This window comes from Cervus elaphus, chromosome 1 (assembly GCF_910594005.1).
Source record: "Cervus elaphus chromosome 1, mCerEla1.1, whole genome shotgun sequence".
Taxonomy (NCBI): domain Eukaryota; kingdom Metazoa; phylum Chordata; class Mammalia; order Artiodactyla; family Cervidae; genus Cervus; species Cervus elaphus.
Window position 1 is genome coordinate 91,310,499 of NC_057815.1, and position 24,634 is coordinate 91,335,132.

Sequence of the window (24,634 nt, forward strand, 5' to 3'; positions counted from 1 at the left end):
AAATTTGTCAAGTCATGATCTAATGTGTTGAAACAAATTTGAACTGGTGCCATTTTTACATAATTTCAAATAACCCAATGGTGAATATTTCTGTACATGTATTTCAGTGGATGTATTCATTCTTCACACTTGGGCATAATTCTAGGAGAGGTATGTTGGGGTTCTAGCACATTTATGTCCAGCTCTAGTATGAATAGACTCTGCTATGGTGTTTACTAAGTGCAGTGGCAATTCTCAGTCTACTGTCAATGTGTAAAAGCCACGGCTGACTCACATCCTCCCCAGATACCGCACTTGTTTACACTTTGCCATTCGGTCAGTCAGTCAGTTCAGTCGCTCAGTCATGTCCGACCCTTTGCGACCCCATGGACTGCAGCACGCCAGGCCTCCCTGTCCATCACCAGCTCCCAGAGCTTACCCAAACACATGTCCATCGAACTGAGGATGCCATCCAAACATCTCATCCTCTGTCATCCCCTTTTCCTCCTGTCTTCAATCCTTCACAGCATCAGAGTCTTTTCCAGTGGGTCAGCTCTTCGCATCAGGTGGTCAAAGTATTGGAGTTTCAGCTTCAGCACCAGTCCTTCCAATAAATGTTCAGGACTGACTTCTTCTAGGATTGACTGATTTGCTCTCCTTGCATAATACAATTTCTAACATTTTATTTACTTCAGTGCTAAATAGGTGGATATCCACTTTTGTGATGAGTCTATGAGTTTCTGAATCTGAATAACAGAACAGACAAAAGGGTCACCTTTGAAAATGTTTGCCCTTCTGAGATTTATGCTACTTAAATGGCTTCATGTCACCACTACTTTAGGTTAAACAGTTTACATGTTTAATTCGCCTGCAATACGGGAGGCCTGGCTTTGATCCCTGGGTTAGGAAGATCCCTTGCAGAAGGGAAAGGCTACCCACTCCAGGATTCTGGCCTGGAGAATTCCATGGACTGTTTAGTCCATGAGGTGGCAAAGAGTCAGACACGACTGAGCGTCTTTCACTCACTCATTGACACTATATTTTGTCTCACTTTAATATATTCCAGCCAATGTTTTCTGCCGTGTTACTCATAAGCAAACAGTTCAAAAGAAGTTTGAGTAAATTAATAAAGTATACCAGAAATAGAAACCTATAAACCTTTTATATTATAGAATAGCTATCTTATGGTGTTTTTACCATGAGAACTCTTCTTAACATGCCATAATCTTTTACAAATACCACCATGAGTAACAAAGGAATTTCACAGGCTTTATTTTTTTATTCTGTAATATTTTTACATAAGGACATTTTACAATGGCAGCTGGAAAATTTAAGACCATCCAAAGCTTTTAACTTTACAATTTTAATGTGTAAATAAGAGTGTTCTTCAGTAGTTTATGATATTTCAAATATATGATTGGATTGCAGCCTAGCTTTCTCAGCAAACTGATTCAGTGTTTTAGCCTTCAGGAAGCCATATCAAAGTCAGATGTAATAGTCAAATATCAAGAAGTGATAGCTTCTTACTTATAGTGCAATTAACAAATACATATATCTTTATAAGAATATTATCTTAGTGTCCACAACAATTTTATGCACCTTCAAAAACACTGTTGTATATATACATACAATATGTATACACTGTTGTGAGATATGTGTCTATGTGTTTATGTGTGTTAAGGTATTTAACAAATCTTCAGTTAATTTTTTGTTATCGAGATATAATAGTCAAACAATGTTGCCTACTGTTTTTAGATAAATTCATATTTATTTATTTTATATCCCAGGCAAAATTCAATGCTTGGTTAACAATGATGGAATGCTCAGTTCTTTAGCAAAGAATGCTCACAAACAGGGTGATATAAAGCAACGCCTTAAAGGTGATTTTAAACCATAGAGAGGTGGGCATTTAACCAGGGTTGACAATGAGGAGGAAGGAAAGAAAATTGTCTTGGAAGAAGTGCAGAAGAATTGATAGCTGATAACAACAGCACTCTATTGTACTTTAACAAGTAGACAGCTCTTCTGTGTGTCTTTATAATCTAATCTTTAGATATCTTATTTTTATCTAACTTTATTCAAATGCAATTGGCTAATTCCATGTGTAATTATAAGTGCACAATGTGATATATGTATACATTGTGAGATGGTTACCACAGTAAGGCTGATTAACACCTTCTTTGCCTTACAGTTTCCCATTCTGAGTGTGTGTATAGTGAGGGTGGTTAAGAGCTACATTTTTTTTTTGCAAATTTCTCAAGTTTGTTAACTAGAGTCACCATGTACATTTAGATCCCCCTAAATTATTCGTCAAATAACAAAGTTTGTACAGTTTTACCAATATCACCAATTTCCCCTACCTTTCGGGCCCTAGCAACATTCAATTCATTCTGTTTGTATGAATTTCATCTTTTTTTTTTTTGACTGTAGCGCTCAGCTTGCCGGGATCTTAGTTCCCTGATCAGGGATCAGACTGGACCCAGTTAGTGAAAGCATTGAGTTCTAATCACTGGGCTGCCAGGGAATTTCTGAATTTGACTTTTTAGATTCTACATATATGTGAGATCATATAGTACTTGTCTTCCTCTGTATTAATATTTCACTTAGCACATGGCCTCACAGTTCTTCCATGTTGTAGCAAACATGACTTCTAAATACATGGACGTATACACTTCATTTCAGTTCAGTCGTGTTTACCAAAGCATCTATCACCCCCACCAGGTAAACCCCCGCCATGAGCAGGGAGCACAGCCTGCTGGACATGCTGACCGCATAGAGCAAGGGGCTGCTGATGGCCTTGTACCGGTCATAGGCCATCACTGCCAGCAGGAGACACTCAGAATCTACAAAGGTACAGAGAACCAGGAATTGCAGAGCACAGCCATAGGAGGGGATTGACTTTTTCTTGGCAAATAGGTCCACCAGCATCTTAGGGCCGATGGCTGTGGAATAGCAGAGGTCACAGAAGGAGAGGTGGCTGAGGAAAAAGTACATGGGTGTGTGCAGCTGGGGATCCAGCCTAATCAGGGTTATCATTCCAAGATTTGCCAGAAGATTGATGAGATAAACAAGGAGAAACATTGTAAATAGGATCACTTTGCTCTCAGTGTTATCAGTAATTCCCAAGAAAATGAATTCAGTTAAGGAGGAGCAATTCTCTCTTTCCATTCTTCTTAGATCTTGTGTAAACTTTTGAGAAAGTTATCAAGAAAATCACACATGCATGTTTAATGCTTCTGCACATCTAAAAAAAAATCATAAGGCAGAGCATTTTTTTCCTTAATTGTCTTTTTATACTTAAAAATAATCCAGTCTTGTACCTACTCTTTAAAGAGGCATAACTGTCTATTCTGCAATAATAAAAGGCATATGAGGAAGACGTTTGAGAATGTTTCAAGTCAATCTAGATGCCATTCATGAGGTTGCTACTTCTAAAAGCTCTTCTCTGACCCTTATTTTCCTTATATCAGAGAGTAGAGCTGGTTGATATTACCTTTCTTCAATTCTTTAAAACCACATGGAAGAGACACCAGTATTAGCAAGACCAGATTCTAAGATTTCGGACTGAGCTTTTGCTTTGTTTAAAAATATTCACTTGAATACAAAAGAAAAAAAAATGATTACTAGTTTTTGTCTCTCCAAAAAGCATGATTGGTTTAAGAATGTTCTTCTTAGTTCCAGAAACAGTGAGTACATCACTGACCAGTAATAATAAAAATCATTATGTTACTGGTTTTAACTTATCTTCTGCTTAGCATTTGGGGAGACATAAAATACGTTATTACTGACCTGCTTTCTAGAAATTTGCTATTGCTTTCCCATAATGCTCATTACCTCTTTGTGGAGAGGTTACTGTCTAGGATGACTCTTGACCAATGGATGAAAAGAGCTAAAAGGAAGTGAAAACAACAGAATGTACCATATGTATTTGCATCACTTTAGATTTTAAATGACTCTCAATTTAATTGAATGTAAATTAGATGAGGGACAATAAATGCTTCTAAAATGCAAAGACCTTGCTCTCTCTGTTGTATTTATGTGTATGCCTGTATATATATGTTAATGTAAATGAAAGCAGTGGACTTTTTCTTTAGACCTAAGTAAATATAGTATGCGGTCTACATGGAGGTGGATTTGTACATGCTTTTGTTTTTATTGTGGTATCTATGCTATAAAACAAAACACACCTTAATTTTTTTGTTTCTATAAAACAAAACACCTTAAATTCATGTACAGTCACTCAGTGAACAAAGGAGCAAAGACTTTCATGTGAGCCAACAGAAAAATAAAATTACATTATGAATGTTAACAAGTCCACACAGATGCTTCCAATGCTGTGAAGAAAATATTATTTCTGCCATTAAATGCAGATTTTAGTGAGTAGGTAGGCATAATGTCCTTCATTTACAAACTTTTATTCCCCCCCCCTCAATTTAAATATTTTCTCTTATTTTCCTTAAGTTAGGATCTGGACACGTACCTGGAAAGAGCAGGTCTTGGGTAGCTGAACAGTACTGATCATTTGGTCTTTTATTTCACCAGGTATATTGGGACTTAAATCCCTGTGCTATGGCCCCTAGGCTTTAGTGTTATTCAAACACTTCATTAATTATATTTCTGCTTCTGTATATTCCCCTGGCAGAGGAAGACATGGCTAGATAGCGTCACTGACTCAATGGACGTTAATTTGAGCTAACTCTGGGAGACAGTGGAGGAGAGGAGCCTGGTGCTCTGCCATCCCTGAGTTTGCAAAGAGTCAGACAGGCTTGGAAACAGAACAACCACCACCACATTCCCCTGCGAATTCTGAAACAACTTAGCAGAAGCTGAGTTTTTGTGCTTCATTATTGTGTCCAACTTGCTCTATGGAAGGAAGGGTACCGCAAATGATTTGCATGGTGTGTGTCAGCTACCCGGAAACTATCTCCACCTTCTCTAGCCAAAGAGGAAACTTAAAGTGAAATTCTGAAAGATCCCCCTTCATCCAACTCTTTGTGATTGTTCACTGTGTTTTTGAAATATTCTCCTTCACTACCTCATGTCGGAATATTGCACTTTGATCTTATTTTCTTTTATCTTGAAATACAATCCTATGTCATAAAATCATCCTTCTAATGTATACAGTTCTTTGATTTTGTACACTTTCAAGTTTGCTCACTCATTACTGCTATCTAGTTCCAGAACATCTTCATCAGTCCAAGAAGAAATCTACACCTACTAGCTCTCACTCTCCTTTCCTCCCTCTCGAGCCTGGCAATTGCTAATCTACTTTCTGATACTATGTGGTTTCCTATTATTGGCCTTGCCTATAAAGATAATTATGTAGTGTGTGTGTGTGTGTGTGTGTGTGTGTGTGTGTGAGTGTGTGTGTTTCCCGTCAGGTTTATTTTCTTTGGTAAAATATTTTCAAGTTTCATCCATGCTGTTACATGTGTTAGAATTTTGTTTCATTATGTGGCTGAATAGCGTTTCATGTTACGGATATAATACACTTTGCCGATCCATTGTTACATGTGTCAGAATTTTGTTTCACTATGTGGCTGAATAGCGTTTCATGTTATGGACATAATACACTTTGCTGATCCATTTTTCAGAAAGATGAACACTGGCTTGTTTCTACTTTTCAGCTGATAGGAATAACAACACTGTAAACATCTTGTCTATCCCTTTCAAGACGGCCCTCATTACCAAATATTAGCTTTTTCCCATTCTCCAACTACATATCATCCAAGGACATTTCACTGATTTTGTGACTTCATCACATTGTCTAAATAGTGCACTCTTTTCTGAATTATGTTTATTTTATTTATTTAAGATTTCTTTTTTACTACATTAAAGGCCACAGGAATAAAGTCAATAGTTCTTTTGTATTTCCTAAACTACATGGTACTAGGATTTGTAAAGTTAGTGGTTTCTAAATATTTATTGTTATGCATTTTTCACTATCAAATGAAGAACAGAGAACAATGACAAGGATAAAAATATACTTGGTTTGGGAATTTTTCTCATATGAGTGAAGATGTCTTATTTTTAAAATTGTGCACAGTGACGATTTTTTCTAAATCAACAGAGTTCTATTATTTTTCTTAAAATAATTTGTTTACTATTATTTACATTAGTTATAGACAAAATCGGAAAAGTATCTTGGACATTACACTTTTATGTCCTCCTTAAGTCCTTCCAAACAGGCAGCAATGGAATTCTCCATAGTCCTAAAACATGGTCTACTATCTTGGTATCTGGTGTGACTGGGCTGCTTCCTAAGGTCACAGAAAGTAAAATAATGCCTTAAGTAGATGGTTGTTTGTGGAGCTCAAAGAGACAAAGAAAGATGTTTGACCAGGGCTGAGAATGAGGAAAAAGGAAAGGAAATTACCTTAGATGATATGACACAGTGCTGATAGCTGATAATGACAGTGCAATAATGTACTTTACCAAGGCTCTTCCCATTGCTCTTTGTAACCTAACTTTCAGTTTCTTTTCTTCTTTTTTCCCTGATTTATTCAGATATAACTGTCAAATAGCATTTACATTCATTAGATATAGAGAGTGATGATTTGATATACGTATGCATTGTGAAATGATCACCACACTAAAATTGGTTAACACATTCATCACCTCACATAGTTACCATTGTAGTGTGTGTGTAGTGAGAACACTTAAGATCTACTTTTGCAGCTAATTTCAAGTTTATAATAGGGTATGGTTAACTAGACTCACCATGTATATTAGATCCCCAGAACTTATTCATCAAATGTAATTACAAAGAGTTTGCACACTTTGAACAGCATCACCCATTTCTCCCACCTTCCGACTCCTAGCAACCAGTAATCTTCTTTCTGTTCCTATGAGTTCATCCTGCCTTTTTAGAGTCCACATCTACATGAGATCATACAGTACTAGTTTTTCTCTGACTGACATATTTTACTTAGATTAGCATCCTTGAGATTATCCCATGTTGCAGAAAGCATGACTTCTTTTCTGCTAAAGACAGGGGATTCTCTACTTCAAGTCCTGTCCAATTGTCACATCCTCTGACTGCTCTCTTTTCATCACCCAACATGGATCTTTCTTAGATATGAGGCTGAATATCTTCATCCAAAGATGCTTTTACTTTACACTAGTTTTAGATACTTTGCTATTGGATTTATAGCACTCACTTTTTTATTCCATGATGATTTTTATATGAATGTATTTATTTTAATTGGAGGCTAATTACTTTACAACATTGTAGTGGTTTTTGCCATACATGGACATGAATCCACCACGGGTGTACATGTGTTCCCCATCCATGATGATTTTAAGCCTAATTATAACTTACTTGACAGTTTAGTTCATTATGGTCTGATACTAGCACCAACTTAAATTCATCAATATAGAATCTAAAAAAAATGTACTATAACATGTAAAGAATCTAAGTGGGAGAATATTACTCGATACATGCATAATGTCTTAGTGAAATTGAAATAATGTTTGAATGGAAAATTACTCCAGAATTAGCACAGTTAGAAATATCAAAAGCTTTTTCAAAAATAACAAGTGCCATATAGAAACTCTGGCCACATACTAAGCATAATATGTGAGGGGAACTGCAATATCTCTTAACAGCAGGGTTTAATACAAATAATTATTCTTTTAGGAATCTGAAAAAAATTATGTTTCTCATTTATCATGCCATATAATTTTCATTAAGCAATTACTATACATGTGCAGTCATATGTACAGATATATAATAAAAATATTTAAAAATATAGCTTATTTTTCAATTTTTCTAGGGCCTCTTTTACGTCTTTGTTCCGCAAACTATAAATCAGAGGGTTTAACATAGGAATCACAAGAGTGTAAAACAATGAGCTCATTTTGTCTTCATCTAGAGAGTACGAAGAACTCGGCCTGAAATACATAAAGAGCAGAGTTCCCTGGAAAATTGCCACAGCAGTTAGGTGGGAGGTACAGGTGGAGAAAGCTTTGAACCTCCCTTCAGCAGAGTGGGTTTTCAAGACTGAAAGGATGATGTAACAATAAGAGACAAGAACTCCTGAAATTGTACTCAGCTCAATGAAACCAAAAACAATAAACACCACCAACTCATTGACCTGTATATCAGAGCAGGAGAGGAGTAAAAGTGGAGGTAAATCACAGAAGAAATGGTTAATCACGTTTGACCCACAGAAGCATAAGCGGAATGCTAATGCCGTGTGGATCAGAGCGTCTGCCATTCCCACCAGGTAGACCCCCGCCATGAGCAGGGCGCCCCGCCTGCTGGACATGCTGACCGCATAGAGCAGGGGGCTGCTGACGGCCTCGTACCGGTCATAGGCCATCACTGCCAGCAGGAGACACTCAGAGTCTGCAAAGATACAGAAGACCAAGAACTGCAGCGCGCAGCCACAGAAAGAGATTGACTTGTTCTTGGCAAATAGGTCCACGAGCATCTTAGGGCCGATGGCTGTGGAATAGCAGAGGTCACAGAAGGAGAGGTGGCTGAGGAAGAAGTACATGGGTGTGTGCAGCTGGGGATCCATCCGAATCAGGGTTATCATTCCAAGATTTGCCAGAAGGTTGACGAGATAAACAAGGAGAAACACTGTAAATAGGATCACTTTGTTCCCAGTGTTCTCAGTAATTCCCAAGAAAATGAACTCAGTAAAGGAGGAGCAATTCTCTCTACTCATTCTTCTTTGTTCTTTTCTAAAGTTGTAGCAAGTGATCAAGAAAAGGACATGTTATGTGTAACACTTCTGCACATCTGCAAAATATCATGAGATAGAGCATGATTTTATTCTATAATTATATTTTTATATTTAGAAAATAATTCATGATAGGTGAACATACACTTGAAGAGAGATAGCTGTATACTAAGCAATAATAAAAATTATCTGGAATTGAACTTTGAGAAATAGTGATGTAAATTTAGATATCATTCATGAGGTATGCTACTTTCTACAAGCTCTTCTCTGAGCATTATTTTCCTTATCTCAGTGGGTAGATATTGGTCAATTTCACTCTCCTTATCTCTTCAAAATAATTTGTAAGAGACACCGGTGATAGAGAAGCCAGGTTTAAGACGTGAGACTAAGCATTTTCTATGCTTGAAAATATTCACTTGAATACAAAAAATGATTAGAAAAGATAATTACGAAATTTATGTTTCTCAAAAACACATGATCAATTTAAGAGTCTTTAACTTAGTTCCAGAAACAATGAGTATAACACTGACTAATGTTAATAAAAAAAAAAATATATGGTACAGAGTTTAGTTTATGTTGTGTTTAGTATTTGGAGATACATGAAATATGTATTATTTACCTTTTTGCTAGAAATTTATAACTGCTTTCCCACAATGCTCATTATCTCTTTTTGTAGTAGTTGTAGTCAAGGGATGAATCTATTGACCAGTGGAAGGAAAAAGTTAAAAGGAAGTAAAAGCAACAGAATGTACCACGTACATTTGCATCACTTTAGATTTTAAATCTCCTTTAATTTAATAAAATGTAAATGAAGAGTGACAATAAATACTTTTAAAATACATAGACTTCTCTCTATGTTATATGTATGTATTTATGTGTGTGAATATGTATATATATATTTAATGTATCTGAGAATAGAATGTAAGTAATAGACTTTTTCCTTCAGTTCAGTTCAGTTCAGTTGCTCAGTCATGTCCGACTCTTTGCAACCCCCAGGGCATATGTATGGTTCACGTGGAGATGAATTTGTACATGTTTTTAATTTTACTGTGGTACCTACATTATTTTTTCAATAAAACAATATATACTTTAAATTGTTTTTTAATACTTACCAAATGATAAAAAGAGTAAAGGCTTTCCCATGAACCAAGGACAAAATGAAATAAATTAAAAGTAATTATGTGTGGATATTAACAAGTTCAGACTCATTCAATTCTGAGGAGAAAATATTATTACTAACCATTAAATGCAGGTTTTAGAGAATAGGTAGGCATAAAATATTTCATTTACAAAAACTTTGCTTTTCTCAAAAACTTAAGTATTTTCTCCTATATTCTTTAAGTTAGGACTTGGAAACCTACCTGAGATGAGCAGGGCTTGAGTAGCTGAATAACAACCAGTGAGTGTTAGTCACTCAGCCGTGTCCAGCTCTTTGTGACCCCATGTGACCGTCCCTGGCTCCTCTGTCCACGGAAATCTCCAGGCAAGAATACTGGAGCGGGTTGCCATTCCCTTCTCCCGGGGATCTTCCCCATCCAGGGAGCAAACCTAGGTCTCTTGCGCTGCAAGCAGACGCTTTACCATCTGAACCACCAGGGAAGAACCCTGGCAGATGGTCTTTATTTTACCAGGTACATTGGGACTTAAATCCCAGAGCTACTGCCCTTAGGCTTTGATGTTATATAAACACTTCATTAATTATATTTCTGCTTCTCTATATTCTCTTGAGAGTTCAAACAACTTAGCCCCAGCTGAGTTTTTGTGCTTCTCTGTTGTTACCAAAGTGCTCTGTGTTGGGAAGGAAGCTGCAAATTGTAGGACTGCTCGACAGTTACCCTGAAACCATTTCCTCCTCCTCTAGTAAACCAGGAAACCTAAAGAAACTCAAAAAGATCCCTCCCTCCATCACTTCTAACTTCTTTGCATTATTCATTGTGTTTTTGAAACATTCTCCTTCATACCTCATTTAGGAGTATAACTACACTCTAGCTGTATTTTCTTTTATATTGAAATATAATACTTTCATTACATATGCCATAAAATTCACCCTTTTAATGTATATGTTTTTGTTTGTTTCAGTTTTATCTTGTTTTCAAGGCTTTTCAGTCATCACCACCATCTACCTACAGAACATTTTCATCAATTCAGTAAGAAGCCTATACCTATTAGTCTCATTCCCTGTCCCTGCTGACCCCAGCCCTGGCAACCACTAATCTATATTCTGACTCTGTGCAGTGTCTTATTCTTAGTCTTGCATATAAACAGAATCATGCCATATGTATTGTATTTTTTCTTCTCTCAGACTTTTTTTCTTCAGTGAAATATTATCAAGGCTCATCCATGTTGTTCATGTGTCAGAATCAGAATTCTGTTTCATTGAAGGGCACAGTAATATTTTATTTTATGGATATTACACACTATACTGACCCATTGTCCAGTTGGATAAATGTTGGGTTGTTTCTGCTCTTTATCTGTCACAGATAATGATGCTCTGTTATTGTCAGCACTACAATATTGGCAGCCCTCAACACCAAACATTATCTTACTCCTATTATCCAACCACATACCAAAGGGTATTTCATTAATTTTATGTCTCCCTCACATCCTCTAAACAATGCATTTTTTTTTCTGAGTTAAATTAATTTTTTTATGTAAGAAATCTCTGTACTAAATTTAAGGCCTCAGAAATTAGAGCAATGTTTATTTTGTATTTTCCAAACTTCATGGCACAAGGATTTGAAAAGGTGGTACTTTCTAAATATTTGCCATTAAGTATTTATGACTTAACGTATTAATATGTATTAATTATGACTTAAAGTATTAATGTAGAAAATAATGTGCCATGCTCAGTTGCTCAATCATGTCCAACTCTTTGCAACTCCCTTGGACCACAATCTGCCAGGCTCCTCTGTCCATGGAATTTTCCCAGCAAGAATACTGAAATTGGGTTGCCATTTCTTCCTCCAGTCGATCTTCCCAAATCTTGGAAGGAACCTGTGTCTCTTGTGTCTCCTACATTGGCTGGCAGATTCTTTAGCACTGAGTCACCTGGGAAAATAATGTGAAAAATAGTAGTACACTTGTTTTGAACTTTTTTCTACAGATATAGCTTAACTGTACAAAAATGTCTTAATGATCTGGATAACCACGATGGTGTCATCACAAACTTAGAGCCAGACATCCTATAGTGGACCTTGGAAAGGACTGCTATGAACAAAGCTAGTGGAGGGGATGGAATTCCAGCTGAATTATTTCAAATCTTAAAAATGATGCTGTTAAAATGCTGCACTCAATATGCCAGCAAATTTGGATAACTCAGACGTGGTCACAAGACTGGAAAAGGTCAGATTTCATTCCAACCTGAAAGAATGGCAATGACAAAGAATGCTCAGACTACCATGCAATTACGCTCATTATACAAGCTTGCAAGGAAATGCTCAAAATCCTTTAAGCTAGGCTTCACCAGATGGTAAAGCGTCTGCCTGCAATGTGGGAGACCCAGATTCGATCCCTGGGTCAGGAAAATCCCCTGGAGAAGGAAATGGCAACCCACTCCAGTGTTCTTACCTGGAAAATTCCATGGATGAAGAAGCCTGGTAGGTGACAGTCCATGGAGTCGCAGAGTCGGACACGACTGAGCGACTTCACTTTCACTTTCAACAGACATGAACTGAGAACTTCCAGATGTACAAGCTGGATTTAGAATGGGCAGAAGAACCAGAAATCAAATTGCCAACATCAGTTGGATCACAGAAAAAAAAGCAAGAGAATTTCAGAAAAATATCTACTTCTACTTCATTGACTATGCAAAACCCTTTGACTGTGTGGATCACAATGAACTGTGGGAAATTCTTAAAAAGATGCAAATACCATACCACATTATCTGCCTCCTGATAAACCTGTATGCAGTCAAGAAACAACAGTCAGGATCAGACTTGGAACAATGGACTGGTTCAAAATTGGGAAATGAGTACATCAAGGTTGTATATTGTCACCATGTTTATTTAACTTGTATATGCAGAGTACATCATGCTAAATTCCAGACTGGATGAAGCCCAAGCTGGAATCAAGATTGCCTTAAGAAATACCAAAAACCTCAGATATGCAGATGGTACCACCCTAATGGCAGAAATGAAGAGGAACTAAAGAATCTCTTGATGAAGGTGAAAGAAGAGAGTGAAAATGATGACTTAAAACTCAACATTCAAAAAACAAAGATTATGGTATCTGGTCCCATCACTTCATGGCAAATAGATGGGAAAAAAGTGGAAGCAATGATAGATTTTATTTTTCTTGGGCTCCAAAATCACTATGGACATTGAAATTAAAAGATGCCTGCTCCTTGGAAGGAAAGCTATGACAAACCTAGAGAGTGTATTAAAAAGCAGAGATATCACTTTGCTGACAAAGAGCCAGACAGCTAAAGGTATGGTTTTCCTAGTAGTCATGTAAGTTTGTGATAGTGGTACCATAAAGAAGACTGAGGGCTGAAGAATAGGTGCTTTCAAAGTGTGGTCTTCTCCAGCGCTGGAGACGACTGGGATCAAACCAGTCAATCCTGGAAGAAATCAACCCTGAATATTCACTGGAAAGGCTGATGCTGATGCTGAAGCTCCATTTCTTTGGCCATCTGCTGTGAAGAGTCAACTCACTGGAAAAGACCTTGATGCTGGGAAAGATTGAGGGCAGGAGGGAAGGGGTCGGCAGTGTATGAGATTGTTGGAAGACATCACCAACTCGATGGACATGAGTTTGAGCAAACCCAGGAAGATAGTGGAGGATAGCAGAGCCTGGCATGCTACAACTCATGGGGTTGCAGAGAGTCCAACATGACTTAGCAACTGAACAACAATAATGATATTTAGATATAGATATAGATATCTCAAAAGTGAGGAAAGTGTCTGAAAATCATGCATCTATATATCTGACAAAGAACTTGTACCCAAACTTTATGAAAATCTCTCATCAATAATAAAAATCAAATTAGCAAAATTTACACAAAAGATTGAATAGATACTCTCACCAAGTATATATTTAAATAGCAAGGTTATGTATAACAGCTTGCTCAGCATCTTTACTTATTAGGGAAATGACAATAAAGTAACAATGGGTTAAAATTAAAAATGCCGATTATGCCTAATTTTTTGTTTTATCTGAATTTTCATTTGGTATTTAACAGGAACACAGATTATATTCTTATTTGTTTGGGTTAATTTTCTATTTATTTTTTTGTTTCCTGCTTTTTCTTGTGTGTGTGTGTGTGTGTGTGTGTGTGTTTCTGTAAACCTAAGAAACTCATCTAGCAAAATTTCATATCATTAGTACATTTTTAAATTGGGAAAAAAGATTCATAGGGACAATTTTTGATACCTTTTTAATGTCTTTGCCATTGCCATTCTTGGTGTGATCAACAAAATACTCAAATATCAAATGCATTATTGTGGAGATTTTGTTAAGAAAAAGCTCAAATCACATAACTAATTGCTAATAATTTTCCACTGGTTAAAATCAAGAAACTGATGCACATATGTCACAGAAGAATTTCAGTATCATTATTAACCTCTCTGGCACATATTTGTTGTATATAGAATTGCCCTTGATTACCTCCTACTATTTCTATCCAAATTAACTTTCCCTCAGGTACTTCCTGATCTTCTGGGATTCAAAAATCCCTTAAGTTGCATTTTATTCAACCAGAACCCAACTTTCACTTTGTAATAGCTCCTCAAGACCATATAGACTATCATGCCTTCAATCTTTTCCCACCTAGCCATTTAAAACTGAGTTTGGGTAGCTACGTTACAATTGCAAGCTGGATAAACTAAAGTGTCTCCCAAAGGGATCTGTGTCTTATTAAAAATGGAGACCAGGGGAAAACATGTCTCAAGGAGAAAATGTATTCCTCAGGTACAAACAAGTGAGACAAAATACAACCTATACTTAGGGTTTCTCTAGTGCCCCTGCTGAGAGTAAAATTGTGTGTAAGTAAATGTCTACCTGGAAGATTAATTTTTCAGGACACAGCTGTATGTTCCTCAAACTTGGAGTACTGAGATGCTGAGCTCACTGCATGATAGGGAACCAAAGTTCATTATGTCCCACTGTTGGTGGGAGAAAGACTAGGAGAACTCTGTGAAAGGCTATGGACTGTGCTGTTCTAAAAACAGATCAACTCTCCTAGTAACATAAACATTAACTATGCACTGAGATACTCTAAGAAATAGTGCACTATGTCAGTTTCACAAATATATTAGCACTTATTTTGCACAAGAAACTGTTAGATTAAAAAAAGTAAAATTCAGCAATTTTCAGTGAACATACTTTGTTTATGGAATTTTTTAGAAGAGTACAATACTCATAAAGAAAATGTCCTTCTATAAAAGTATACTACAAGGAAATTTTCAATAATGATAAGATGCTAAACTCAGAACACCAAAGATAAAACATACCTAGTGTCTTGGAAACTGTCACCTCACATCTATCACAAATTGATATCCAATATGATATCTTGGGCTTCCCTGATGGCTCAGTGGTAAAGAATCCACCTGCAAATCAGGAGACATGGCTTCTATCCCCAGGCCAGGAAGATCACGTGGAATAGGAGATGGCAAACCATTCCAGTATTCTTGCCTAAGAAATCCCATGGACAGAGAAGCCTGGTGGGTCTATGGGGTCACAAAGTGTTGGACAAGACATAGTAACTAAACAACCACCACCACAATGATACTTTAGTTTTAATATGTTTGAGTAATATTGTAGCATAATCATATAGGTTTCATATTTTCATTTCTGACTTCTTTCACTCAATATTATTTTTGTGAAATTCCCCTACACTTTTTTATGTCAAGGCAGTTCACTCATCTTCATGGTTGTGTACTTTTCCTAAGTATAAGCTTACTGTCTCCAAGGCAAACCATTCAATATCAGAGTAATCCAAGTCTGTGTCCTGACCAGTAATGCTGAAGAAGCTGAACTTGGACAGTTCTATGAAGACCTACAAGACTTCCAGAACTAGCACCCAAAAAAGATGTCCTTTTCATTATAGGGGACTGAATGGAAAAGTAAGAAGTCAAGAAACACCTGGAGTAACAGGCAAATCTGGCCTTGGAGTAAAGAATGAAGCAGGGCAAAGGCTAATAGAGTTCTGCCAAGAGAACGCACTGGTCATAGCAAACACCCTCTTCCAACAACACAAGAGAAGACTCTATACATGGACATCACCAGATGGCCAATGCCAAAATCAGATTGATTATCTTCTTTGCAGTCAAAGATAGAGAAGTGCTATACAATCAGCAAAAACAAGACTGGGAGCTGACTGTGGCTCAGATCATGAGCTCCTTATTGCCAAATTCAGATTGAAATTGAAGAAAGTGGAAAAAACCACTAGACCATTCAGGTAAGACCTAAATCAAATCCCTTATGACTATACAGTGGAAGTGAGAAATAGATTTAAGGGATTAGATCTGAGAGACAGAGTGCCTGATGAACTATGAATGGAGGTTTGTGACATTGTACAGGAGACAGGGATCAAGATCATCCCTAAGAAAAAGAAATGCAAAAAAGCAAAATGGCTGTCTGAGGAGGACTTACAAATAGCTGTGAAAAGAAGGGAAGTGAAAAGCAAAGGAGAAAAGGAAAGATATACCCATTTGAATGCAGAGTTCCAAAGAATAGCAGGGAGAGATAAGAAAGCCCTCCTCAGCAATCAATGCAAAGAAATAGAGGAAAACAACAGAATGGGAAAGACTAGGGATCTCTTCAAGAAAATTAGAGATACCAAGGGAACATTTCATGCACAGATGAGCTTAATAAAGGACCTTAATAAGGGGCCTAACAGAAGCAGAAGATATTAAGAAGAGGTGGCAAGAGTACACAGAAGAACTGTACAAAAAGTTCTTCATGACCCAGATAATCATGATAGTGTGATCACTCACCTAGAGCCAGACATCCTGGAATGTGAAGTCAAGTGGGCCTTAGGAAGCATCCATATGAACAAAGCTATCGGAGGTGATGGAATTCCAGTTGAGCGTTTTCAACTCCTGAAAGATGATGCTTTGAAAGGGCTGTACTCAATATGCCACCAATTTGGAAAACTCAGCAGTGGCCACAGGACTGGAAAAGGTCAGTTTTCATTCCAATCCCAAAGAAAGGCAATGCCAAAGAATGCTCAAACTACCGCACAATTGCACTCCTCTCACATGCTAGCAAAGTAATGCTCAAAATTCTCCAATCCAGGCTCCAGCAGTACATGAACTGTGAACTTCCAGATGTTCAAGCTGGTTTTAGAAAAGGCAGAGGAACCAGATCAATTTGCCAACATCTGCTGGATCATCGGAAAAGCAAGAGAGTTTCAGAAAAGCATCTCTTTCTGCTTTATTGACTATGCCAAAGCCTTTGACTGTGTGGATCACAATAAACTGTGGAAAATTCTGAAAGAGATGGGATACCAGACCACCTGACCTGCCTCTTGAGAAACCTGTATGCAGGTCAGGAAGCAACAGTTAGAACTGGACATGGAACAACAGACTGGTTCCAAATAGGAAAATGAGTACATCAAGGCTGTATATGGTCACCCTGCTTATTTAACTTATATGCAGAGTACATCATAAGAAACGTTGGGCTGGAAGAAGCACAAGCTGGAATCAAGATTGCTGGGAGAAATATCAATAACCTCAGATATGCAGATGACACCACCCTTATGGCAGGAAGTGAAGAAGATCTAAAGAGCCTCTTGATGAAAGTGAAAGAGGAGAGTGAAAAAGTTGGCTTAAAGCTCAACATTCAAAAAACTGAGATCATGGCATCTGGTCTCATCACTTCATGGCAAATAGATGGGGAAACAGTGGAAACAGTGGCTGACTTTATTTTGGGGGGCTCCAAAATCACTGCAGATGGTGATTGCAGCCATGAAATTAAAAGACATTTACTCCTTGGAAGGAAAGTTATGACCAACTTAGTTCAGTTCAATTCAGTCACTCACTCGTGTCCGACTATTTGTGACCCCATGAATCACAGCATGCCAGGCCTCCCTGTCCATCACCAACTCCCAGAGTTTACCCAAACTCATGTCAGTGATGCCATCCAGCGATTTCATCCTCTGTTGTCCCTTTCTCCTCCTGCCTAGACAGCATATTAAAAAGCAGAGACATTACTTTACCTACAAATGTCCTTCTAGTCAAGGCTATGGTTTTTCCAGTGGTCATGTATGGATGTGAGAGTTGGACTGTAAAGAAAGCTGAGTACCGAAGTATTGATGCATTTGAACTGTGGTGTTGGACAAGGCTCCTTAGGGTCCCTTGGACTGCAAGGAGATCCAACCAGTCCATCCTATAGGAGAGCAGTCCTGGGTGTTCATTGGAAGGACTGATGCTGAAGCTGAAACTCCAATACTTTGGCCACCTGATGTGAAGTGCTGACTCATTTGAAAAGACCCTGATGCTAGGAAAGATTGAGGGCAGAAAGAAAAGGGGACGGCAGAGGATGAGATGGTTGGACGGCATCACCCACTCAATGGACATGGGTTGGTGATGGACAGGGAGGCCTGGCGTGCTGCAATTCATGCGGTCACAAAGAGTTGGATATGACTGAGAGACTTAACTGAACTGAACTGAAGCTTACCATATAGTAATTTATTTAATCAAGAGCATGTGTCAATATACTTGACCTATAAATTTTCACTGGAGGTGAACATACCATTTATTTATATATTACTCATGGTTTCATTCATGATTTAGGGAAATCCTGAGGGTTGTGACAAAGTTTATGAACTATGAACCCTAAAATGTACATTATTTAACGTCACTTAAAATTTTGTCAAGTCTTCACTAATGTGTTGATGAAATTGAATTATTTTAGTTCTAGATTATTACAAATAATGCAATTAAGAATATATTTGTGTAAATCTTTTTTTTTTTTGGTCATATTCACTCATTTCTTTCAGGTATCATTCAAAGAATGGCATTTTTAAGTTATATGACATGTATATGTCCAGCTATATTAGACACAATTTAGAATCTTCCTGCCATGCTGGAGACCTGGGTTTGATCCCTGGGTTGGGAAGATTCCCCTGGAGAAGGGAACGGCTACCCACTCTTGTATTCTGGCCTGGAGAATCCCATGGAATATATAGCCATGGGGTCACAATGAGTTGGACACGACTGAATGACTTTAACCTCACTTCACTTCAGAGTTTTACAAAGTGCAGCAACAATTCTCATTCTACAGTTGACATGTAAAAGTCATTGCCATTCCACATCCTCACCAACAGTTGCTAAGTTAATTATCTGCATCGTGCTGCTTTTTAGATTCACTGGTTTGATCAATCTGATCAAATCAGTCAACTGTAAGGAAACCAACCCTGAATATTCACTGGAAGAACTGGTGCTGAAGCCGAAGCTCCAATACTTTGGCCACCTGATGCAAAGAATTTGCTGATTGGAAAAGACCCTGATGCTGGGAAAGATTGAGGGCAAGAGGAGAAGGGGACAACAGAGGATGAGAAGGTTGGATGGCATCACTGACTCAATAGACATGAGCTTGAGCAAACTCCGGAAGATAGTGAAGGACGGGGAAGTGTGGTGCTGCAGTTCATGGGGTCATAAAGAATCAGACATGACTTAGCGACTGAACAACAAAATCATTCTTTAGATGAGTTATTATACTGTGTTTATTTACTCTTAGCTTTTTATTCAAGTTTTACTTACTGGTGGGCCAATAAATTTGGATATCCACTTCTTTGAGGACTCTGTGAGAGTCTGAATTTGAATAAGAGGTGACACAAGAGCCATAATTAAAAGCCTTTGGCTTCTTGAAACACATACTATCCAAAGCTTCATGCCACCTCTGTTGCAGGTTTATACAGCCTACATTAATAGTACAATTTTTTTTCTTTGAAGATGAAATGATTCCTTTTTTTTTTCCCAACATTTTCCAAATTTCTAATGCTTTTCAATGGTGGGAGAGAATTTAAACAGCAATAGAGTCATATATTATAGACAAGGATGTATCAGCTGGAGAGGACATTACAAGTAATCTGGTTGAAGTCCTTTTTTACACAGTGGGCTCAGTGGTATTGAAAAGTTTTGTTTTAAAGTTAGAGTAACCTTGCTAAATGGATCATCAGTTCAGTTCAGTACATTCGCTCAGATGTGTCCAACTTTTTGTGACCTCAAGGACTGCAGGACACCAGGCTTCCTTGTCCATCACCAACTCCCTAAGTCCACTCAAACTCATGTCAAGTGAGTCAGTGATGCCATCCAACCATCTCTTCCTCTGTCATCCCCTTCTCCTCCTACCCTCAACCTTTTCCAGCATCAGGGTATTTTTGAATAAGTCAGATCTTCTCATCAGGTGGCCAAAGTATTGGAGCTTCAGCTTCAACATCAGTCCTTCCAATGAATATTCAGGACTAATTTCCTTTAGGATGGACTGGTTGTATCTACTTGTAGTCCAAGGGACTCTCAAGAGTCTTCTCCAACACCAAAGTTCAAAAACATCAATTCTTTGGCACTCAGCTTTCTTTACAGTCCAACTCTCACATCCATACGTGACCACCGGAGAAACCACAGCTTTTACTAGACGGACCTTTGTTGGCAAAGTAATGTCTCTGCTTTTTAATATGCTGTCTAGGTTGGTCATAACTTTCCTTCCAAGGAGTAAGCATCCTTCAATTTCATGGCTGCAATCACCACCTGCAGTGATTTTGGACCCCCTCCAAAAAAAAAAAAAAGAAAATTCTGCCACTATTTCCACTGTTTCCCCATCTATTTGGCATGATGTGATGGGACCGGGTGGGCCATGGTCTTAGTTTTCTTTTTGAGCTTTAAGCCAAATTTTTCACTGTCCTCTTTCACTTTCATCAAGATGCTGTTTAGTTCCCCTTCACTTTCTGCCATAAAGGTGGTGTCATCTGAATATCTGACATTACTGATATTGATAAATATTGGTAAATGGCTCATAGCACATTTCTAAAGAGAGATATATCCAGGGAGGTGAAAAGTTTCAGCTTCTGTCTTTAACACAGAACTTTGTGCTTATTGAATTGTTGAACATTTATATCACTATTTTTTACAAATATAGTTATACAGCCAATGGCCCATATGTATCTTTCTATTTTCGACACTGGACATATGCTCAAATCTACCATTTGATTGTTATGTCATATTTGTACTTAAGTATTTCAGTGGCAGGGGCTTCTCCGATGTCTCAGAAGATAAAGAATCCACCTGCAATGCAGGAGACATGGGTTTGATCCCTGGGTCTTCAAGATCTCCTGGAGGAGGAAATGGCATGTCACTCCAGTATCGTTGCCTAGAGAATTCCATGGATAGAGGGGCCTGGCGGGCTCCATGGGGCCGCAAAGAGTGAAACACGACTGAGCAACTAGGTGCACACACACGTTTCAGGGGCAGGGATGACGGGATCAAGTTACAGGAACGTGATTGCAGTAGTAGTCCACTGACGGGGTCCCCAGGGGTGCAGTGGTGAGGAATATGCCTGTCGGTGCAGGGGACACAAGAGACACAGGTTCAGCCCCTCGGTGGGGAAGATCCCCTGGAGGAGGAAATGGCAACCCACTCCAGTATTCTTACCAGGAGAGGTCCATGAGCAGACGAGCCTGGCAGGATATAGTTCATGGTGCCACAAGAGTCGGACACAACTGAGTGACTGAGTACACAAACACACATCAGCCTTCTACACACTGTCATTGATAACATTGCAGTTGTGTGATGACATCTTTTAATCAGTCACTGGTGGATATATGAGATGGAGGTGAGGTAAGAAGGGGAGTATAGTGATGAGGACTGAAGCAGACAGGGTAGAACACACCAAAGTCTTTAGTGCAGACTTCTTATTTTGCAAAATCTCAAGATAGAGGAGTTATTATACATTCTTGTCTATTTTTTTTATTTTAGTTATTGATTCCTAAAGTAATTTTCCCATAATTAGTTATTCAACCATGCAAATTCTCAGAAAGGCAGAATCAGTCAGTAGATTCCATTGTTGGCCTTCCATTTAATGGGCTTAATTTTTTTCTTTTTTATACCACAAAGTAGATCTAATAAAATGGGCCCATTTTAGATGAAACTAGTCTTTAGATAGTATAATAAATTTATATCATATAGGTCAAAGTCAGTTATTCATGGCAATCTATTGACACTCTATTTTGCTTGAAATTTAATATACTTTAATGTTTTTCTTCCATATTTCTGCTCATTAGAGAAGTGAAGCAGTGAGACACTTTATTTTTTGGGGCTCCAAAATCACTGCAGATGGTGACTGCAGCCATGAAATTAAAAGATGTTTGCTCCTTGGAAGAAAAGCTAAGACCAACCTAGACAGCATATGAAAAAGCCGAGACATTACTTTGACAACAAGGGTCTGTCTAGTCAAAGCTATTAGAGAAGAAAATTGCAAACCACTCCGGTACTCTTGCCTGGAAAATTCCATGGATGGAGGAGCCTGGTAGGCTGCAGTCCATGGGGTCATGAAGAGTTGGACACGATTGAGCGACTTCACTTTCAATTTTCACTTTCATGCATTGGAGAAGAAAATGGCAACCCACTCCAGTGTTCTTGCCTGGAGAATCCCAGAGATGGGGGAGCCTGGTGGGCTGCCATCTATGGGATCACTCAGAGTCAGACATGACTGAAGTGACTTAGCAGCAGCAGCAGTCAAAGCTATGGTTTATCCAGTGGTCATGTATAGATTGAGAGTTGGACTATAAAGAAAGCTGAGCAGCAAAGAATTGATGCTTTTGAACTATGGTGAGAAGACTACTGAGAGTCCTTTGGGCTGCAAGGAAATCCAATTAGTCAAATCTAAAGGAAATCAGTCCCAAATATTCATTGGGAGGACTGACTCTGAAGCTGAAACTCCAATACTTTGGACACCTGACCAAAAACTATCTCATTTTGGAAAAGACCCTGATGCTGGGAAAGATTGAAGGTGGGAGGAGAAGGGGACGACAGAGGATGAGATAGCTGGATGGCATCAATGACTCGATGGACATGAGTTTGAATAAACTCCGGGAGTTGGTGATGGACAGAGAAGCCTGGCATCCTGTGGTCCATGGGGTTGCAAAAAGTTGTACACGACTGAGATAATGAAGTGAACTGAATTGATTATAAGCTCTGATGCCATGAATACTTTGGAAATGATAAACTTTTGCAGGCTCAGTTACTAGAAGTAGAATTACTGGTTTAAATGATACTTTCATATTTAATTTTCAAATTCCAGGTGAATTGTATATTTCATTCAAATATTAGCAAATTATCTTCCATAAAGGAGACTAATTTAAACTTCCACCTGTAAGGAGTGAGTGTGAAAAAAGAAAATCAAAGTTAAAATGATAAAGATATAGACATATGTAACAGGGCCTGGCTCTAACATTAGATTCTGGCCCAAGTTTGTGGTTGAGGCCTCATTGCCTGTAGAATTAGGGAATACCCACATTACACTGTCTTTTCCATTAGTTAAAACTAAAGGTCAAGAAGCAGGGTGGAAAACTTGTCAGCCTCATTTTCATCCTTTCTTAAGAAAGAAATTTCCTGCTAATCATTTTCCTAAAAGCATTTTTCACATCTTTGTTCCTTAGACTGTAAATCAGGGGATTCAGCATAGGTATAATCAATGTATAGAACACAGAGGTCACTTTATCAATATCCAGTGAATGGCCAGTACTGGGGCGCAAATAAATGAAGATCAGGGTACCATGGTAGATAGAGACCACAGTCAGATGGCAAGCACAAGTGGAGAATCCTTTTCTTCTTCCGTCAGCAGATCCTGTTTTAAGAATTGCTGCTATGATAAGGATATAAGAGAGGAGAACTGTTAGAAGGCAGAGAGCTTCCACTAAACTAGCGAAGACCACCAGTACAACATCATGGATGTAGGTGTCAGTGCAGGACAGAGAGAAGAGAGGGGAGATGTCACAAAAGAAATGGTTAATTTCACTGGAGCAGAAAGACAGTTGAAAGGTATTAGTGGTGTGAATCACTGAGCTCATGGTACCCCCTAAAAATGCCCCAATTGCAAGCTGGCGGCAAATCCTCTGGGACATAATAACAGTGTAAAGCAGGGGGTTGCAGATGGCTATGTACCGGTCATAAGCCATGACAGTCAAGATAAAAGACTCTGTGTCCACCAAACAGCAGAAGAAATAAAACTGTGCAGCACAGCCACTGTAAGAAATGGTCTTCTTATCAGAAACTAAGTCCACAAGTAACTTGGGGGCAATGACTGAGGAGTAGCAAGCATCTACGAAAGACAAGATGCGGAGAAAAAAGTACATAGGGGTGTGCAAAGGGGGACTGACCGTGATTAATAAAACCATCCCAAGGTTCCCCATCAGGGTGACGGAGTAGATAGACAGAAACACAGCAAAAAGAACACTCTGCAGTTCTGGGTGGTCACTGAATCCCAAGAGAAAGAACTGTGTCTTCACAGTGTGGTTCTCCACCTCCATTCTCTGCAGTGGTCCTGGAGGTTGGAATTTCAACAGGGTACCGATGGGGATGTTGATAATAACCTGAAGAGTAGTGAAAAGGAAAATAATTAAAGTAGTTAGAATAGTAATTCTAAATCCAATTGGGCACCCTCATAACACTTAGGCATAAGTAAAGTTAAGTTTACTATAAGCATAGCTTTTCAACTGAAATACTTTTTTTTTTAATTAGTTAATTACTGGTTTTTTTTTTTTTTTTTGTAATGTTTGGCAAGACATGTAGCTTGTAGGACCTTAGTTCCCTATGAGCAATGGAACCTGTCCATTTTATACTGAAAGCACAGAGTCCTAACCACTGGATGGCCAGGGAGTTCCCTGAGATAGTTTATTTAATTGAATTGATTATTTATACTTCTATTTCTTCAAGATATATATATATATATATTTCCCCCCCCCCCCATTAAGTGAGACACCATCAAACTAGCGGATGAACTCTGAATTTCTTAATTTCATCAACTCT

At 38.2% G+C, this 24,634-nt stretch overlaps 2 protein-coding genes across 2 annotated transcripts; both read right to left on the reverse strand.

The window, feature by feature from the left end:
* Nucleotides 1-7,721: 7,721 nt before the first annotated feature.
* LOC122672940 (olfactory receptor 5W2-like) lies at nt 7,722-8,657 on the reverse strand. Its single transcript, XM_043870478.1, has one exon. It carries the CDS (start codon nt 8,652-8,654, stop codon nt 7,722-7,724), a length of 933 nt encoding a protein of 310 aa, XP_043726413.1. The 5' UTR covers nt 8,655-8,657.
* A 14,545-nt stretch (nt 8,658-23,202) lies between these two features.
* Nucleotides 23,203-24,138, reverse strand: LOC122673020 (olfactory receptor 5I1-like). The gene has a single exon (XM_043870582.1). The coding sequence runs from the start codon at nt 24,133-24,135 to the stop codon at nt 23,203-23,205; it is 933 nt and encodes a 310-aa protein (XP_043726517.1). The 5' UTR covers nt 24,136-24,138.
* Between the last annotated feature and the right edge of the window lie 496 nt (nt 24,139-24,634).

Bases quoted from the DNA above. Each gene is read 5' to 3' on its own strand.
- LOC122672940 (XM_043870478.1), bottom strand. From the start codon at position 8,654: ATGAGTAGAGAGAATTGCTCCTCCTTTACTGAGTTCATTTTCTTGGGA.
- LOC122673020 (XM_043870582.1), bottom strand. From the start codon at position 24,135: ATGGAGGTGGAGAACCACACTGTGAAGACACAGTTCTTTCTCTTGGGA.